Here is a 21,090-nt window from a genome sequence, read left to right as displayed (position 1 = left end):
GTACCACTGTCGTTTTTTTTTTCAGGTCAAAATTTTGAATTTTGATATCTCAGCTCTGGAAGAGTCTAGAGTCTCCATTTTTGCACTCAGGTCAAAGTCTCACAGCCCTCTATCATAATCCAGAGTTTTGAGAAGATTGGAGAAACTTAATTTTTCGCCCGAAAATGAAAAAAAACGTAAGGGGTAACACTGTCGTTTTTTTTTCGGGTCGAAATTTTGAGTTTCGATATCTCAGCTCTGAAAGGGTCTAGAGCCTCCATTTTTGCACTCAGGTCAAAGTCTCACAGCCCTCTATCATAATCCAGAGTTTTGAGAAGATTGGAGAAACTTAATTTTTCGCCCGAAAATGAAAAAAAACGTAAGGGGTAACACTGTCGTTTTTTTTTCGGGTCGAAATTTTGAATTTTGATATCTCAGCTCTGGAAGGGTCTAGAGCCTCCATTTTTGCACTCAGGTCAAAGTCTCACAGCCCTCTATCATAATCCAGAGTTTTGAGAAGATTGGAGAAACTTAATTTTTCGCCCGAAAATGAAAAAAAACGTAAGGGGTAACACTGTCGTTTTTTTTTCGGGTCGAAATTTTGAATTTTGATATCTCAGCTCTGGAAGGGTCTAGAGCCTCCATTTTTGCACTCAGGTCAAAGTCTCACAGCCCTCTATCATAATCCAGAGTTTTGAGAAGATTGGAGAAACTTAATTTTTCCCCCGAAAATGAAAAAAAACGTAAGGGGTAACACTGTCGTTTTTTTTTCGGGTCGAAATTTTAAATTTTGATGTCTCAGCTCTGGAAGGGTCTAGAGCCTCCATTTTTGCACTCAGGTCAAAGTCTCACAGCCCTCTATCATAATACAGAGTTTTGAGAAGATTGGAGAAACTTAATTTTTCGCCCGAAAATGAAAAAAAACGTAAGGGGTAACACTGTCGTTTTTTTTTCGGGTCGAAATTTTGAGTTTCGATATCTCAGCTCTGGAAGGGTCTAGAGCCTCCATTTTTGCACTCAGGTCAAAGTCTCACAGCCCTCTATCATAATCCAGAGTTTTGAGAAGATTGGAGAAACTTAATTTTTCGCCCGAAAATGAAAAAAAAAACGTAAGGGGTAACACTGTCGTTTTTTTTTTCAGGTCAAAATTTTGAATTTTGATATCTCAGCTCTGGAAGAGTCTAGAGTCTCCATTTTTGCACTCAGGTCAAAGTCTCACAGCCCTCTATCATAATCCAGAGTTTTGAGAAGATTGGAGAAACTTAATTTTTCGCCCGAAAATGAAAAAAAACGTAAGGGGTAACACTGTCGGGTTTTTTTCGGGTCGAAATTTTGAGTTTCGATATCTCAGCTCTGGAAGGGTCTAGAGCCTCCATTTTTGCACTCAGGTCAAAGTCTCACAGCCCTTTATCATAATCCAGAGTTTTGAGAAGATTGGAGAAACTTAATTTTTCGCCCGAAAATGAAAAAAAACGTAAGGGGTAACACTGTCGTTTTTTTTTCGGGTCGAAATTTTGAATTTTGATATCTCAGCTCTGGAAGGGTCTAGAGCCTCCATTTTTGCACTCAGGTCAAAGTCTCACAGCCCTCTATCATAATCCAGAGTTTTGAGAAGATTGGAGAAACTTAATTTTTCGCCCGAAAATGAAAAAAAAACGAAAGGGGTAACACTGTCGTTTTTTTTTTCAGGTCGAAATTTTGAATTTTGATATCTCAGCTCTGGAAGGCTCTAGAGTCTCCATTTTTGCACTCAGGTCAAAGTCTCACAGCCCTCTATCATAATCCAGAGTTTTGAGAAGATTGGAGAAACTTAATTTTTCGCCCGAAAACGAAAAAAAACGAAAGGGGTAACACTGTCGTTTTTTTTTCGGGTCGAAATTTTGAATTTCGATATCTCTTCTCTGGAAGGGTCTAGAGCCTCCATTTTTGCACTCAGGTCAAAGTCTCACAGCCCTCTATCATAATCCAGAGTTTTGAGAAGATTGGAGAAACTTAATTTTTCGCCCGAAAACGAAAAAAAACGAAAGGGGTAACACTGTCGTTTTTTTTTTCGGGTCGAAATTTTGAATTTCGATATCTCAGCTCTGGAAGGGTCCAGAGCCTCCATTTTTGCACTCAGGTCAAAGTCTCACAGCCCTCTATCATAATCCAGAGTTTTGAGAAGATTGGAGAAACTTAATTTTTCGCCCGAAAACGAAAAAAAACTAAAGGGGTAACACTGTCGTTTTTTTTTTTCGGGTCGAAATTTTGAATTTCGATATCTCAGCTCTGGAAGGGTCTAGAGCCTCCATTTTTGCACTCAGGTCAAAGTCTCGTGGCCCTCTATAAGAATCCAGAGTTTTGAGAAGATTGGAGAAACTTAATTTTTTTTTCGGGTCGAAATATTGAGTTGCTCTGATCTTCTTGAAACTCTGGATTCTGATAGAGGGCCATTGGACTTTTTTTTTTGCTTGCACCGAAAAAGTCGACAGGGGTACCCCTGTTAGGGGTACTTGGGTACCCCTGTTAGGGGTACTTGGGTAGGGGTACTTGCAATGGCAGCGTATTAATATGGGCTTTTGTCCACGAACCCACGGTTTGGACTAATTCTAATAAACAGAACATGCTGATTTCATCATGTTTATTAAAATAACATTTCTCAAATGGTACACAAGAACTTTTCTCTCGATGCACCGCAATACAGCTACAAATAACAATAAAATGAAAAGTACAGTACAATAAAAACGTGACATCACTTCAGGACTCATTCAGAGGAAATGCATCAAAGTGAGGCTCCACAAGTGATCTGTTGCATGACGTGACAAAACCAGAATGCTTAAAGACTTTAACAGAAGCATTCTCATTTTATCACATGATGTCGCTCACTTGCAGGGTGTTCCAGCTGGTTGTGCTCCTTTTTATTGCCAAGTTAAACAGCAGTAGTCTCACAGCACCACAAACATAGTACAATCTATGGAAGCTTGTTTCTGCCACCAAATAAAAAAATAAGAAAAGGTAATTGTGACTTTCTGACAATTCTGACTTTTTTTCTTGCAGTTCCAAGTTGTAAACATGTAATTACAAGTTTGCTCTACACAACTCCTCTTTTTCCTCAGAATTCCAAGTCTACATTTCGCAATTCTGTAAAAAATTGAAAATGGAATTGCTTACTCATTTTTTTATCTCACAATTCTGCTTTATCTTGCAATTCTAAGTTTATATATTGCAATTAAGTTCATATTTTGCAATTAAGTTTATATTTTTCAATTTTTAAGTTCATCTCACAATTCTGACATTTTCTAAGAATTGCGAGCCAAAAAAAGTCAGAATTGTGAGAAAAGTCGCAATTACTTTTCGTTGGTATAAATATGCTTCCATAATAATCATTTCAAATACTAATCAAAGGAGTGATTACCAACTTTTGAGTGTGTTCTTAAATAAAAATCCTCCTTTGGTCAAGTTCTGTGGGAAAGAAAGGCATAGTGTACGAAGGTCATGTGCTGCCGCAGCGATCAGTTTGACACTCGTAAGGCGGGAGAGGACTTGAAAGGCAACGTGGTCTTGGCTGACCTCTCTCTGCAGTGCTGAAGTGGCGGGTGGTGACAGGTGTGTGTGTGTGTGTGTGTGTAGGGGGTCAGATGGCCGGGGACGGGGCATCGGGATCTGGCTCGTAATGGGGGCTGGGCTGAGGTTGGTTGGGGAGGATGTCTAGTTCGTCCACCTGAGGTCCAGGGTGCATGACCACCAGCTGGTCCTGAGGAATGTCTGCAGCGGCTGCAGCGAGGTTGGTGATGGACTTGCTTTTCACGCACTGGAAGTCCACGTGTCGGCTCTTGCCTTCCTCTTTCTCCCAGGACATCCGGATGAAGGGCCGCTGGACGTAGTTGTAAATTACCTCCGGACGCCCGCCGGGTCGCTTCTTTACTTTCTCTTTGTAGGTTGGGTATCCTAAGTGCCAACACAGGTACGGCATTAACATGAATGCTAATACAAGTGGATAGTCCACCCAAAAATGAAACTTGTTTCAATTTTTAAGAATCTTGGCGACAATGTTTCGGTTCTCACTGACTTCCATTGTATTGGAACCGAAACTATTTGGTTGCCAACATTCTTAAAAATATATTTTATTATGTTTTACAGAAGAAAGCCTGGTTTATACTGCATCAGCACAAGAGCGAAGCATTTAGTGCCCGAGACCCCATTTTGGGCTCCACTTCTGATGCACGAAAATGCACGACTTCGAGACTATTCTGGCCGAGCAGTTATGTCTGTACCATCTTACCGGCAACCCAGTTTGAGCTCGTCTAAATGAATTGCTTACATTTACAAAATGAGTCTACACCAGCAGAAATTAAACTTACGCAAAGGTCCATGTTTAATAGAAATGTTCATGAAATTAAATGAAAATGTTTAATGAAATTAGAAAATAATTAAGAGATTGTTGGTTCATTTTTCTTCACCGAGTGCATCACAAGTGCATAAAGTCCTTGTCTTAGGGCATTTTCACACCTGAAAGTCCGCACCAAGGTCCAAACCAGAGTTCACATTTTGATACATTTTATACTTTCAGAAACTTTTGGTTTGGTTTCAAGTCGTCATCATCTATGTGGGCTGCATCTTGACAGTGATTGGTTTAGTAAATGGACGTGCATTTGAGACTACCTCTTTTCGTCGGACCAAATTTCATCTGTTTGTTCTGAACCGTGGTCCGGTGGAGGTTTCACAGCTCCAATTTTAATTCAGACCAAACTGAAAAGTCTGAAAGTCCGGACCAAACAAGGTAGGTGTGAAAGGGCCCTTAGTCTCTCGGAGGTATTATCATTGGATTGAGTAGCTGGTATAGAAAAAATATATATAAAAGAATAAGAAAGGCTTCGGGATTAGTTAAAGTGTTAGTTCACCCAAAAATGAAAATTATGTCAGCAATTACTCGCCCTCATGTTGCCCCAACCCCATAAAATTTCGTTCATCTTTCGGCTCAGAAAAGTTAGTAAAACACTGTTAAAGGCATGCTCCACTTTTTTTGGAAATACGCTCATTTTACATCTCCCACAGAGTTAAACTGTTGAGTTTTACCTTTGGTAATTTTTTTTGGGTGAAATGCTAATGGTCTTGTGCACTTCAATGATGTATGCTAAAAGTGGTACCGCCAGAAACAGAGATCGGCTGAATGGATTCAAAAAAGGTAAAACTCAACAGTTTAACTCTGGGGGAGTTGTAAAATGAGTATTTCGTATTTCCAAAAAAAGTGGAGTATCACTTTAAAATAGTCCAAATGACTACAGTGGCTCACCTTACAAGAATACTTTTATGCGAACCCCCCAAAAAATAACGACTTTATTCAACAAACTCTCCTCTCTTCCCTGCCACTCTCTTATGCTATTCACAAAGTACAGCTCTTCCATGTTTTACAGCAGAGCGCTGGTTCACTATTGGCTGAGCATGATCACATGATTAGATGCATGCGTTATGGTGCTTACGTGAATCGCGTAGCAGACTGGCATGGAGGAGTATAGACTGTTGAATTAAGTCGTTGTTTTTGCACACAAAAAGTATTCTCATTGCTTCATAATATTAAGATTGAACCACTGGAGTCACATGGACTATTTTAACAATGCCTTTCTGGGGCTTGACCGTGGTAATTACGTTGCAGTCTGTGGATGGTTAAGATAGCGCTCGGATTTCATAAAAAATTTCATTTTCATTTTTGGGTGAAGCAGCCGAGTGAAAATCTTTTTTGTCTGCAGTTTCATACCTTCGATGCCTAATCGAATTTTCTTCAGTCCTCTGTCCTTCAGCACAGACTTGGCAACATCTCGGTTTTCAATGTATTTGAAGAATCGGTATAGTTTGGTGCTGTATATAACTGCATTAAACAGAAGACACAAAACCATTATGACCTCGAGTGCAAAGATTACACATAATCCTACTAATACATTCCTTACAAAGCTACACTGATCTTTGATAGATCCGGTCTTTCTGGCTAAAGACAAAAAAGTCGCACTTCCAAATGTTAGCAAGTTGCTAGCTTTTGCTTCCGAGAAGTTAGTAGTTGCATATTGCCATATGCTATATAATGTTGTTATGCAGTGGTCTATGATTGTTGTTGTTATTAGTATTGCAATGCAGATGCTAGAGTGTTCTATACAGTGATGTGTACACCCATTTTATCGTCTGCAAGGGCAAAATCATAAGATATCATTCATGCCTGTACAAACACTAGGATGAAGGTTGTTCAAAAAAACCACAAGCACACATCACTAATGACCACAAACAATCAGTTCTCATAAATGACCCATAATGCAGTAGCACTGTGATTGACAAATAGGTAATAGTGTGTAACTGAGGTGCAGGTGAAGTAAACTGACTCTGTGAGTATTCCTCTCCCATTTGCGGCGGATATTCTTCATCCCAGTCGACTACGTCGTCATCCGTCAGCACCACCACGTGACACTCCCTCTCCCCGCTCTGAGCGCTGGCCACCATCAGGGGCAGCACCATCTCTTCCAGATAGAACTCAAACTGCCGGCGGGCGCCATCATTAGACAGCTCATGCATGAGCGCACCTGCGGTTGACATGTTCCATAGCGTTATGTTTTTCAAATCGACTCATTGCGATTCGGCAGCTGACTCACTGATTTGATTTAGCCATATAAAAATCACATACACATGATACTTTAAATAAACAAGCCATAACATACATGCTTACAATGTAAACAGTTCACACTGACAGCATCTAGTGACCCATATCTGGCAATCACAATGGACACGGCACTGACCTACTTCTGTTCTCTCGCATCTACAATCCTCAGACATCCAAAAAGGCAGAAAAATGTCCAGTTTCCCTGTTGCCGTGACAATTAGGGGGTTTTCCAGCACAAAAAGCCGAATCTGTTTAGTGCATTTGTCATGTTAATGAGTACTCACTGAGGTCTCTGCACTTGATGGTGCTGTAGTCGAAGGCGATGCAAAGGTAGTCGCATGCCTCTCTCAGCTCCGGGATGGATATCCCATCAGGGCAACGGATTATCCCTGATTTGTAGTAATCCTGCCAGTTAAAAGGGAGAGACGCAGAGGAAAAACAAACAGGCGGCCATTACTGAAGCAGCACTTATTCCAAAGATAAGCAAATGGCTCCGATGCCAGAGACACACACACCCCCCCTGCTTTTCCCACTCTTCACACGCACTGATCCATTTAAAGCCAGCCAAATGTGGAAAGAGCTCAGCACACAGACAGCATGAAAACCCTGAACAAAACACTTCACTGAAAAAAGGGAAAGATTCAATATGGCTGTTATTTCTGTAGTGCTGTCCTGATTTTCCACTGAGCTAAGCCTCATGGTAGAAGCTTAACTCTTTCAATGCCGTAGAGACGGGCTTGTAACGAATGCCATAGATTAGGGGTGTAACAATATACCGTGCCACAATATATCTAAAATAATTCTGTATTTTCAGCTTCAGAATCATGAATATTTTTATTCTGGTGTCACCACTCTCCTTGGGTTACAAGCACCAAGTCCAAGCCTATTCATTTAAACCTACAATGAAATATCAAATTTAGAATTTTAATCAACAGTACATTTTTTGTTAACCTTTTTCCATTTGTCTTGGAGTATCGCAATAATATTGTATCTATTAAAAAATGTAAGATACTATATATAAAATATAAATTCTAAATATGTAAATATATTCTATGATTATTTATAAAAATCTAACAATCCTGAAATTGAGAAACTTTACTATCATAATTATTACAATTATTAATATATTATTCATAAATCACATTTTAAATTATTATACACAGCTATGCTAACTTTTAGAAAGGAATGCAGTATATATCAGCCAACATATTGGTATATTAAAGCCGATAAATGATGGATTATTACTTCCATCTGAGAAACTTCAGATGCTCGCTGTTCTCCATGATGGTTTTGAATTGCTTGAAATATGATTGGAATCACTTCAAAAAAGAAAAATACAGCTATAGTTAAGTACAACATGCCAGTCTGACATATTGGCTACATAAATGTATAATGAGAACATTATAATTGTGTGCTTGGGATGAGGCTTAGTGAGACTTAATTTTGTAATCAGGCTCTCGAAAATATAGATTTATTGGCCAATATTTTGGTTATAGGCTTACAAAAACCACTTGTGTTGGGAAATTTCAGGAAAGCGAAAAAGAAATTCAGAGTATTAGCAATATTACCCATTTAAATGCATCCCCTTTAGAAACATTGCCCCGCTACACACCTTCGAAACACTGCTTTGAAACTTTTTAATAAACAAAAAAAAATGAGGCTCACAGCTCAATGTCTGAATGTTTCTATAATTATGCAGACTACATTTGTACATTTGTGAGGACTATGCTAGTTTTGTGCAATAAAGACTTAAGACTTTCTGTCAGTTCATTTAGAGCTGCATTCAGTGTCTATCTGTCTAATAGTAGTGAATATAAACAACTTCAGACAACCTACAAATACTGGATCTTGAAAATTTGTAGTTTTGTACATTCATAATATAAAACCCCTGCGATTTTAGTTTCAAGACCAATAATCATCCAGGACCAGACCTATTCGTTTTATCAAGCATGAATAGATTTTAAGGTCATTAAAGTGACGAGGCCAGAAAGGTGGACTAAACACATTGAAGATAATAAAAGAAAGCAAAGAAACCAGACATTCTGCTGAGTTGGGTATTTCTATATGTGAAAAATATCTGCAGTAACTAACAAAACAGTATGCTTTATGCTGAAGTCGTGTGAATTTTGATAACGCAGTCTAATACAGCACTTAATCAATGTGTGGTACACTAGGCCAAAGAGATATTTAAAACCTCAATAAAGCTTTTAAAGCATAGTGCACTCACCAAAATGGCTCTGAACATGGTGGAGCTGATTCCCTCAGCAACCTCATACTCTCCCTTTTCATTAGGACGTGTGAAGTTGTGTTCCCGTCCAGATCCGAACATCCTTCAAGACAACGCCCACCGGTTAAAACATTGACACAATATGTCATACTGAATGATTATATTTAAGTAATAACAAGCAGACAAATTGAAAGGGGTGACCGAAGCTTATCCTAACCTGCCGAGCATAGTGTTGGGTTGGGCAGTAAAGATGGATGGGTCGACAACAAAACGCGTGTTATCTACAATCAGAGTAACTCTCTCTGCAGTCCTCAAACTGCGGGGTCCCTCCTTGACGTTTTCACACATGTAGATCATGTCAGAGCTGTGGGTTTTACTGTGGGAGTCGCCATAGAACAGGATGGAGGTGCATGATTTCTGAGGCCTGGGACTTGTGGAGCGCGATGAGCAGCCAGAATCCCGTTCACGGTCTGAGGAATCAATGTGAGAGATGGACAGAGTCAAACAATATCAAGTGAACCTTGCCAGTACAGACATAAGTAGGAGACAGCATCAGTAACAGACGCCGACCAACGAGGATAATCAACAGATTACAGTATGACACTTCTCAGACATTCCACGACCAGACAAGTGCGGATTCGATATGTTCAATCAACGAAAACAAGCTCTCCAAGACAGACTCCAAGAGAACAAATGGTAACACTGACTGAACCGACAAAACTCAAAGTTGTCGTCTGTCTGCATCTTTCAGTGCAGTGTGAATTGGCCTTTATAATCCATCATGTATACAAACAGAAAAAATAATTCAGTGACAATTTTTCATAGTTGTAGCTAGACAAGGTTATATACTGATGAATTAATTATTAAAAAAATAACAACTCTTGTAGTTACTAAGTTCTTTTGAATTATAAATGAATACTCAATTGAGCATGGATGCATTCAATTGATCAAAAAGTGACAAAGACATGTACTATGTTACAAAAGTATCTATTTCAATAATTTCTGGTCTTTTAAACTTCCTATTGATCAGACACTCATTAAAAATGGATCACAAAATCTATTTGAAAAAATGCCTGTCTTTTCCTTTGTTTGAGTCTGTACTCTGTAGTACCTTCACTGGAGATTTGATTGACCTTCTCACTGATAATGATAAGAAATGTTTCTTGAACAGCAAATCAGCATATTAGAATGATTTCTGAAGGATCATGGGACACTGAAGACTGGAGTAATGATGCTGAAAATGTAGCATTTCAAAATATATTTAAACAGAAAAGAGTCATTTTAAATAGTAAAGATATATATTTTTTACGTTTTTGATCAAATAAATTCAGCCTTAAAGGAGCAGTTCACTTTTAAAAAAAGTTTTGCTGATAATTTACTCACCCCCATGTCATCCAAGACATCCATGTCTTTCTTTCTTCAGTCAAAAAGAAATTAAAGTTTTTGATGAAAACATTCCAGGACATTCTCCATATAATGGACTTCAATGGGAACCAAATGGTTCAAGGTCCAAATGACAGATTTATTGCAGCTTCAAAGGGCTTTAAATGACACCAGACGATGAATAAGGGTCTTATCTAGTGAAACAATCGGTAATATTAAAAATGACTCGAAAAAAGATTCATTCATTTTGATGAACGAGTTTGAACAGGAGTCATGAACGCGCATCAAAGAACAGAGCATGGCGAGCTTTTGTGCTTATAAAACTTTTTTTTTTTTTTTTGAAGTGATCGATTGTCTTTGTAGGTGAGACCCTTATTCATCGTCTCGTGTCGCTTAAAGCCCTTTGAAGCTGCAATAAAACTGTCATTTGGACCTTGAACCGTTTGGTTCCCATTGAAGTCCATTAAATGGAGAAAATCCTGGAATTTAATTTCTTTTCGACTCTAGAAAGAATGACATGGACATCTTGGATGACATGGGGCTGAGTAAATTATCAGCAAAAGATTTTTTAAAAGTGAACTACTCCTTTAATGAGCATAAGGTACTTATTGAGAAAATATTGAAATGCTTTAGTATGTAATACAGACTCTTTATTCTGTTTTAATTCATTTGTATTACAGAGAATTCATTATTTGTCTATAGTGAATTTAATATATATATATATATATATATATATAGTATATACACACACACACACATAATTCATATTATATATGATTAATATTAGAAAAATAAAATAAATATATTTTGATCGAGTTTGTTATAAAACTCAAATGCATTTAAATTGCCAAAACTCACCAGTGAGGTGCTGGCGAATGGGTGAGGTGACGTTCCTGATGCAGGGGGTCAGCTGTCCTTCACCCCTCTCGTGTGAAGAATCCCTGGAGCGATCTCCAGAACGCCGCGTCTCCCTGAGGTGGTCCAGGGGTCCTCCGCTGGCTCCATGCAGGCTCATTTTAACCAGCTCACCCTCCAGCTGAGCTCCACGCGGCTGACCACTGCCAGGAAAAGCAAACACACAGTCAGACACACACGTGAGCATTCGACTGCTGAGGGAGGAGTGCATCTCCGCAACGTGAGGAACTCTGCAAGCGCTCACAATAAACTTGGATGAACTCTGGGCTCTAAAAGACACGCTGAGTGCAGGATGTGTGATGACAACAAAGTGCAATTTCTCACTACTTCCTTAAAACATGCTGCATGAAACAAAAACACAGCAGCGCAGGTTCACTTTCAGCACAGCTTTATGCGACAACAAGCCACTGTATTGACCCGTGTAATCAGAGAGGATTCATTCCCATTTTATTTTATTCACCTCTGTGAAATGTGCCGTGCTTGTGAGGAAAAAGTCACTGGGGTTTAATTTTAACCTATTCCCTTCAGGTGATTTTTAATACATTAAAATAAAAAAAGCAATGCTTCATGAACATTTTTATAATAAAACAGAACTATATTAGATTATAATATTAAAATAATACTATATAATAAGCTGTAAAATACAAATAAATCCTTTACTTATTTTGTAAACACAGACTGTATCATCCAGACTGCCTATGCCCAGACCAGGTGCTGTTAATTTTTTCTCATTCCCCAGGGGGCTGAAACAGGATCATTACAAGACAGATGCCCTTGAAGCAAGGAGACTGGAGTACAGCATATAGACCAAAGAAGAAAACACGATTTAAAAAAAAAATGTCTTCACATGGAGCTGAAATGGCTCTTTCTTCCCCTGCACTAAAGAAAAAACAAAGGGTCCACTGAGGCGTGCACAGGCAGAATATTCTGTTTGAATAAATGATTAATAGGCTGGAAATAGGGCTTGATTCAGCAAAAGTGCTGCCCAATATGGACCTCTTGATTCATTTTGACTGTCATGACAGTACCAGCCAAAAGCGTTATGACCCCATTAACCAACTCAAGCGTGACCAGTGCCCACAGCATCACTATACTCAACAGCAGCTACAAATTCAATAAGTTGTGCTGCATCTGTTTTGCTGCAAGTTCCATTATCCCATCTGCTTCAGAGCACACATACAATGACCTATAATATCCCACTGATAAAACAAGACTGTTTTTACTATTCCGTGTAAAGTGTGGTTACATTAGTCTTTGAGCATGCAAAATGAATACTCTTAGTTTGACCAAGAGCTCACTATGCGATGTTTAGATGGTTTTAGTGGTCTTTGCATGTGCTTGTGTTCCTATAAATATGAATAAAAATTGAATGGACCACAAAGTGTGTCCTTTACAGTCCTTGTCAGACATAGATAATTGTACAGACAACAACACTTCTCTATTCAATCTAAAAACACAGACAAAATAGTCTCTAAAGAATTGCGCACTGTGTTAACAGATAAAGTAACTTGTTTGCATAATTAATGATAACTATTTATTCTCAAAATAAAGACATAAAGACTTATGTGATTAGAAAAAAAAAAAATATATATATATATATTCTAAATATAAATAAGTAGTTATTATAATGACAAAAATAATAATTATAAAATATTACTAATATTGATAGGTATTATATAAAATGTTATAAAAATGTATGCAATTACTTGTGTTATATACAAACTCTCTTAAACAGAATAAATTAAAAATCAACAATTAAAATAAAAAAATCATAATAGAACAGTAAATAAAATAATGAGATAATTATTATTATAGTGTCTATTAAATGATAATAATATTACTATTACTAATACTGTTATTATAAAAATTACTATTGTATATACAAACTTAGTTGTTTCATTGCTAGTTTAAAGATTATTTGTGCAAAAAAGAATAAATAAAATAAAAACTCATGAGAAAATACAATGTAGCAAATTAAATAATGGTATAATATTAATAATAGTTATTACTGTTATTATATATTATTATTATAGTACCAATTAATTAATAATACAATAAAGTTGTATTATAATGGTGATTATTCAATAAAAAAATGATGATGATTACTAACATTGTTATCATTATTAAATCATTATTATATACAAACCACTTTCTTTTATTGTTGTTATAGTCTTAAAATTATTTATTTGTGCAAAACGAAATTTAAAAAAATAATTAAAATAATGTTAAAGAAGGTTAACCATTATCAGTTAAAATTATGGTTTTGGATATTGCTTAAGACTTAAAATACAACAAAATCATCTGATTCACTAGTTAAAAAATAAATAACAGTCTGACCCTATGCAAACAATTGATCTACCAACACTTCTCGGCAGCTTCCTCAGTCCTGCTTTCTGATTGATATTTTAGCACAGCCATTAATGTGATGGTGAAACCTGAACTTCAGCTACAATAAGCATCTGAGCAGTCTGACGATTCCCTAAGCGGTTCAAACAGAAATTCATTCAGCTCACAGGCTCGCATTCATTCAGCTTCTGAGTATTGTGCATGATCCACTGCCAATCATAGCCACAATTCTCAGCAATACAATTACAAGTCAAGATCTTGTTTTGCTTCTCTATTGCATCAGCCCATAAATGTACCAGGCAGAAATAGCACACAATGAATTCAGATGAAGGCATGTCTGTGGTGTCTCAGGACCCTTTAGGGGACAAGATCATATTCTTGACAAGCCAAGCCAATTGATGATCTGTCCCTCTTCATGTCAATCAGGATGAATAAAAAAACAAACAAATAAATGCATTGTTAAACTTGACTGTTGTTTCCAAGTAACTAGTGCACAATCCATTCTGTTACTTACAGAGAAAGTAGCATCAATAATTCAGTGCACTGCTGACACCGCTCCTCTAATGTTAAACAGCAAGACAATGCGTTTCTGAAGGGCACTGCATGCAGATATGGTTAAAATGACGCATACAACTCATTTCTAAACGATAGAATATTTGATGGGGGAACTGCATCGGGAATATTCTCTTCAAATAAGACTCGTTGCGCAGAGGTAACATTTTCTTATAATCTCACGACTTTCTAAAGCGAGGCGACACTCTTTTGAGATTCATTCACACAGAGAGGCGCGCATACGTACCCGCCTGTCTTTAAAACAAAGCAGCAGGGCAGCAGCTGATGAATGAACGCACAAAGGATGCGCGCTCCTTCGCACAACGAGGGCTTGCCAGGCGACTTAGCATCCTCGGGCATTACTTTCAAACTTCAGCACAATCATAATGCGAGCACTCCGGTGTAACTTGTTCGCTGCGAACACAGCCTGTAAATGCTGTTCTCCGGGAAGAAAGGACGCCCTCAGGTAGCATCGGCTCGAGACACGACAGGACGGTAGCATAGTAACCTGACAGAGACGTTCGCGCGAGCATGAATGGCTGGTCGCTTTTTCAGCTACTGTGGCACGCGGAGGCAGCCTCGATGACGTAGCCCGACCCTCATAATATCTCCTGATACTGTAGATTCTCTCACGCACGAAAACACAAACGGGTGATGAAAGAAAAAGCGTGATGGGATGGAGCACGGCAGTCAAGCCAATGCGAAATGAACTCAGTGAACCTCTCCGCAACCGCACGATGGTAAAGAAAGGTAAAAAAGTGTTAACCAAGACTTATTATTATGGCCTTCTATCAGGAGTATATGAGAAGACAATTTGAAGGTGAAGAAAATGACCTAAAATCAATCAAAATAGTACTTCGACATAACCTTTGACAATAAAGGGTGCTCTTAAAATGAAAATCACCCTATTAATGTTACACGTACGAATATATGGGCCTACATGTAATATATATATATATATATATATATATATATACAGTTTATATTACATTTATACACACGTACACGTACAAGTGTGTGTGTATTATAACGGTTAGTTCCAATTCTCAATTCTGACTGGTCAAAAGTTGTGCTTTATTCATGATAAAAAACGGCTATGACCGCTTCACCCAACAGTGTGTATATATTATTTCCAAGCCATTATTTCCAATTACATCTGACAAGCTGTCTATTTCTCAACGGCCAGCAGGTGGCGCTGACACAAAGATGTGGAAGTTGTACATTATGTACAGAGGTGCTCTCAAACCTTTTTAAAAAAAAAATTTGATTAGTCCCTTTGAAAAGAAGCATGACAAGAAAAGAAAAGTTTAAAATCATGTACACTCATATCACTGCCGTAATAACAGCCGTTTAATTTTATGGAGCCAGTCAGCAACACAATGAGAAGAAACCAGACTACAGACTTTCGGTCACTGAACATTTGCTGGTATGGTGACGGTGAATAGTGTGTTTTTCCTATGGCATTGCCAAATTTGTAATTTTGCATGATGCAGCATGAAAAAAACTAGCAGGGTCACTAAGATGATCATATCAGCCAGCACTAATAAACAAAAGATAATCGATTGTTCATTGCACACTTAAGTAAAATTATGCAAGTTGTGTTGCCCAGGAGCTAAATCCTACTATAATATATTATAAACAGACCCTATAAACAGATATGATATTAAAGGCTGTGATATTCCTTATAATACATGTCTGAAGATCCCTTATTCATCATAATGCAAAGTTCCCTATATAAATCAATATAAACACTAAAACAACCAGCTTGATGCATTTAATTTTAATATAAACTAGGACTTTTTTGCTTTAAAATAAAGTTTGTAGTGTTGACAAACACCTCATAGCTGGTTGGCTTGGTTCATGGCTTATCAAGCTTGAACAAAGTTTTTATATATATATATATATATATATATATATATATATCTGGGAGAAATGAATGGAAAAAAACTTCTGGAACCAGATCGAAACTTGATGGCCCAGAAAGTCATTGTTACTTATACTTGAGCCACTGTAGTCACGTGGAATATTTAAACATTTTCTTCAATGACTTTCTGAGCCTTCAGGTTTTGATCCCTTAGGCAGCCTATGTAGCAGTGATCCACCGCTCAAATTTTATCAAAAATATCTTTATTTGTGTTCCGAAGAAGAACAAAGGTCTTACGGGGTTGATACAGCATGGGGGTGAGAAATTAATGACTTAATTCTCATTTTTGGGTGAACTAACCCTTTAATATATGAACTATATTTAAAAATGCAATGGAATGGAAGTACACAAGTCAACAAAGTATATAAAATTGTTCTTGTGATTTCTAGTGAAAATCTTACATATTGTGCCTTTAACATTTGAATTAAACCACAATGGGTTTAATTATAGAAGAGATCAAACGCATCTATTGATGCTAATGTAGTAGACTAGACTATAGGGAATCCATGCAGCAGGTTGACACTCCTATGACTGGAAATATTTCTTATTATCCAGTCTTACCTTAAGTGTCTGCAGATTCTCCCAGACCGACACGCTGTCCTTTGATCCCAATTTTCTGAATCGCTAGAGTGGCTGTCATAAGAGATAGGGCATGCTGCCATCTCAACAGAGTTGATATTACTGGACCTATATGCCTTCAGATCTCATAACCTAACAAAGCAAAAAGAATTTGAAAAAGTAAAATAATTAGTTTTTGCTCTAACTGTTCCCAAAATGTGCCTTTTATTTTATTAATTTCTTCCGTCCACATTCATACAATACTTTAATGGACAAACACACACCTTTTGACAATGTTGACACACAAGCTAAGTTTTTGCTTATGATCCTTGAAAAATGGATCCTAAAGGAATGTAATAATATAATATCATAAATCATATTAAATATAATATCATATAAGAAGAAAAATAATCTAAAAATCAAATAAGATCCAACTGGATAAAGTGAGATTCTGGGATTTTGATTTGATTCATTGAGCCCTGCTGGATATTACGTAATGTTTATAAGAACTCTAACGTTACTTCTGTACTGGAATAATGTTTAGCTGATAGACATTTAAATAAAATGGGACCTATATAGGCAGCAAAATAAAAAATTGTCTCATATTTTCTAATAGAAAATATATCTTAGGATTCTTCTAGTTTAATATTATGCTTTATGATATTATTTGTATGTTATATAAAGAAAGAAAAGACTATAGCATTTGCGTTTTAGTTAGAACAATTTCACAAGTGTTTACTCACTTTCTTTGAGATAATATGGATAAAATGTAACAAAAAAGCCCACAAAACTGACAACGTATTCTAACTTTGGTAACCTGAGCTATCGAACGTTAGCTTCAGTTAACGTTAGCTTAAAAGTGGGCGCTAAACACAACAGACGATCTCTCACCTGACTCTGCTTAACGCTGAACTTTCTCCACGATGTGTACGCTTCTGAGTCTATCACAAAATAGATAGCATGCATTTACTTTAATTTACTATATTCACCATTCACGATAGGATACAGTGTTGACAGACTTTAAAGGTACATGGCTAACCAAGGAGAAGAGACCGACTGTGAGTTATCGCGAGAAGTTGAACACACGAGACGTCGCCGTAGAAACCACCTTGCGTCCAATCAACTGGTGAGGAGAATCACGCTGCTTTTGAAACATTTACATTGCTGCCATACAAGGAGCCATACAAAAATAGAATACAGAGGACTTAGTAAATCATGTTATTTAAAATTATAATAACAAGAGTACAACAAAAACTAAAAAAGGCAATACATAAAAACAAATTTAAAGAGCACTTGTTTGAAATAACCAAAAGTGCATTACAAGGAAAGAAAAACACAAATAAGAACGATGATTTTTTTTTGCTTGTTTTTATTTTATATTGTCATCAAAAATAGAAAAAACCTTGAAAAATTACTTTTCTACATTTTCTCTTAAGATTTGGTCCTCTTTTACATTTTTCTTTTGGGTTCAGTTAATCTATGTTACAAACAAATAACTCATAAATACGTAGAAGTGCTTTGAGCTTTAATGTTATACGGCTTAGCCGCCAAAGAAAACTGGAATACTAGGCTACATAAAAAATATAAATATTTTGTGTATAGAAAAAAATAAATATTGTTAATAGAATAATTAAAGGTGAACAGAATGGCTTGATTTCAGTCCCTGCATAGTCCACATTAGGTGTCAAATTCTGTTTTTATGATGGGTTCATAAGTTTTTCCAAAACGGCAATCATGTCTTCTGTTTCCCTTGGATTTAGATCCTTGAGATTGGGGAAAATGTCTGGAAGAAGTGCTGTTCTGTCTGCGTCTGTGTTCTTGATTGCGGCCGTGTGGATTTCCCGCAGTTTCGTCTGAAGCCAGTCTTGCCTCAGTTCAACATGTTTATGCACCCCGAGGTTATGCATAAGTTGGACTTCATTGATTGCCCGTTTGCTTTTGAAGAGAAAAAAAAACACAGCAACATTAATAGGCCTAATATACAACGAAAAATAATGGGGAAGTATTCAAATAGCGGTTATTAGCCTACCTCAATGGCTTGCTATCGGCATTTGTTGAATATAATAATATACAGATGGAGAAAAATACAGCTGTTTTCTCCAAAAATCCCAGATTGATGCTGGAAACCATTTTATGAACCTGCATGTGAAATAAAAGATAAATGAGCTTATGTAATCATCATTTTATAAATGCAACAAAATTATGAATTGATGAATTAGCTATTATTGAACTAAATATCAGTAAGATATGAAATAAAGCAACAACGCAATAAAATACCCAACTCACCTTATTGAGTAACAGGTTGCGGGAGTTCGTGCATCAGTTCATTAGAGTTGGTTCACAGTTGACAGGGTGAGCTCCCTTTATACCCCTGCGCCCATTGATGAGACGCATTCATTATTGGTGATGATGTCACCCCTTGCCCTGATGAAGAATGCGCGTGACAACACCTCTACAACACCACCCATAATTCACTCTTCATTACCTCTCTTGAAATCCCGCCCCTAAAACTTGAACTTCTGTCCTTAAAGTAGAGAGGTAGCCTGCAATTTCCTTAACAACAATTAGCCTATACTCAAACAAACAAATAATAATTAAAAAAAAAAAAAAAAAGAACAAGAAAGTTGTTAATTCAAAAAGACAACTGAACTGTTAAAAGAAAATTTAAAGAAAGCTTGTTCACTAAATCAGGCAACACAAAATGTATTACAATGCATTGCATTATTTTATTATATTATATTATATTATATTATATTATATTATATTATATTATATTATATTATATTATATTAGTCTATATGAATCTCAATTTCAGCACTGTAAAAAATATTGTTGGTTTAAAAAATAAGTAACCTGGTTGCCTTAAAATTTTAAGTTCATTGAAATGGAAAAATTGAGTTAATACAATGAAGGAGATTAATTTAATCACCAGAAACTCAAAATATTATGCTATCTGAACTACATAAATTATCTAAGTTGATTTGACAAAAGAAAAAAAATTGTGATTACAAATCATGAATATATTTTTTTACAGTGAGGAAATGTAATCTATAAACAGTAATCTGTAAAATGTAAACAGAGAGAGAGAGAGAGAGAGAGAGAGAGAGAATGTAAGACTGTTATTGTAAAATAACACTTCTGAAATATATGCTAGCCTATATTCTTGCATGTGTAAATATAAAGTTTTTTTTTTAAATAATATTTTTTTTGTATTTGTGTTATCATTTTCATGTGTGTGTGTGTAAATAGGTAATTATATATATATATATATATATATGTGTGTGTGTGTGTGTGTGTGTGTGTGTGTGTGTGTGTGTGTTTTCTATAGGCTAATGAATAATTTATATTATCATTTATGTATATAGGTCAATATATACATATATAACACAAATTTCTGAAATAACATTTTTGCATTCACATAGACAAATAAAAAGATTTCGTCTTAGACTCAGAAAAGGATTGCAACTATATGTCATAGCAGCTACCCCATGTTTCCTCCATCAGAACGCTCAGTCACAGGTGTCCAGAGAGGCACCCGAAGAGCCTACTTTTATGGCCACAGATGACAGATTAGGTAACTATGAGAGAAGTTTTCTAAATGTAGCTCATTGCTATGTCATGACACAGAGAGTGCTTTTGAGCACCTAAGCAGGTCTGACCCGGAGAGCTTGCCTCGTGGTGTGGTTAGGGTTTCTCTTCAATCTATCTGCCTACAGCTTCATGACTTCAGAAAAAATGGGGTATGACGGCAGGGAGCAGGCAGTCTGATGACACATGAGGCAATAATCATCTCCTGAGTCTGTGAATTAGAGAGTGAAGGGAAGATCATCACCCAATATATGTGTATTAATGCAATAACCAATAAAGTGCATGTAAGCTGTATCCAATACTGCTTATTCTGATGATGCCCACTGCATCTCACGCATTGCACCTGTCGGTGAGAGTACTGTTTCATCCTCTGGCATTCTGCAAAACAAACTTTACAGGTGGCAAGCAATTAAAGTTGTTTACATACCATTGCAAGATTTATGGCTGACAAGGCCCGTGTGTTGGAGTTGGTTGACCTGGATCTAGTCTTTTGCGGGACTGATATGGTCCGAAGTGGGCATGGCCTGTTTAGATGACACCTGCCAAACAAATAGACCTTTGACCTTTGCATGGGATCCCTAGCACAGTCCTAACAATCTTAAGCAGTATTTAGACCCTTTAAAGGCAGGAGGGGGGACCTTTCAACCTGACAACTGTAGTTCTCATTACCTCATGGTTTATCAATGCAGATCATGTCATCGCCAGTGTGTGTTACCACTACACATGATTATTCAGGAGAATTCAGGGGGAGAATATCAAGTCACCTAAGGACACCCAATGCAATCATTCCACAGGTGTAAAAGCCATTTCCTCAAGACAGTGAATTGAATTTATATTAGGTGCCACCATGTGGCTATTATTTTTTTTTTTCAAGGTTTATTAAGTGGCAAAATGTGCTGACTTGAAAACAACATCTGACAACAGGTGAAATATTCAACTCATTAAAGAGTGTATTTGCATGAAATTCTGGTTCTAAAGATAGTTTAAGATCTTAAG

General features: G+C 36.9%; 2 protein-coding genes across 4 annotated transcripts; both read right to left on the bottom strand.

Annotated features, from left to right (window-relative positions):
- Positions 1-3,451: 3,451 nt before the first annotated feature.
- btbd10a (BTB domain containing 10a) lies at positions 3,452-17,555 on the bottom strand. 3 transcript variants are annotated; one of them, XM_089127545.1, is made up of 9 exons: positions 17,398-17,555; positions 16,510-16,659; positions 11,070-11,269; positions 9,046-9,298; positions 8,829-8,931; positions 6,886-7,006; positions 6,327-6,524; positions 5,714-5,824; positions 3,452-3,906 (listed from the first exon to the last, which is right to left on the bottom strand). In XM_089127545.1, the coding sequence occupies exons 2-9, from the start codon at positions 16,608-16,610 to the stop codon at positions 3,593-3,595; spliced, it is 1,401 nt and encodes a 466-aa protein (XP_088983671.1). In that variant the 5' UTR covers positions 16,611-16,659; positions 17,398-17,555; the 3' UTR covers positions 3,452-3,592. The 3 variants fall into 3 exon arrangements, with proteins under 3 accessions (XP_088983671.1, XP_088983672.1, XP_088983670.1); XM_089127546.1 differs by lacking the exon at positions 16,510-16,659; XM_089127544.1 differs by lacking the exons at positions 16,510-16,659; positions 17,398-17,555 and adding an exon at positions 14,272-14,483.
- A 322-nt stretch (positions 17,556-17,877) lies between these two features.
- On the bottom strand, positions 17,878-18,641 carry pth1a (parathyroid hormone 1a). The gene is made up of 2 exons (XM_089127837.1): positions 18,536-18,641; positions 17,878-18,441 (listed from the first exon to the last, which is right to left on the bottom strand). The coding sequence occupies exons 1-2, from the start codon at positions 18,634-18,636 to the stop codon at positions 18,204-18,206; spliced, it is 339 nt and encodes a 112-aa protein (XP_088983963.1). The 5' UTR covers positions 18,637-18,641; the 3' UTR covers positions 17,878-18,203.
- Positions 18,642-21,090: the final 2,449 nt, after the last annotated feature.

The sequence above is a fragment of the Pimephales promelas genome, chromosome 25, assembly GCF_988280905.1.
Source record: "Pimephales promelas chromosome 25, fPimPro1.hap1.1, whole genome shotgun sequence".
Lineage (NCBI taxonomy): Eukaryota > Metazoa > Chordata > Actinopteri > Cypriniformes > Leuciscidae > Pimephales > Pimephales promelas.
This window is presented reverse-complemented; position numbering and strand designations above follow the sequence as displayed.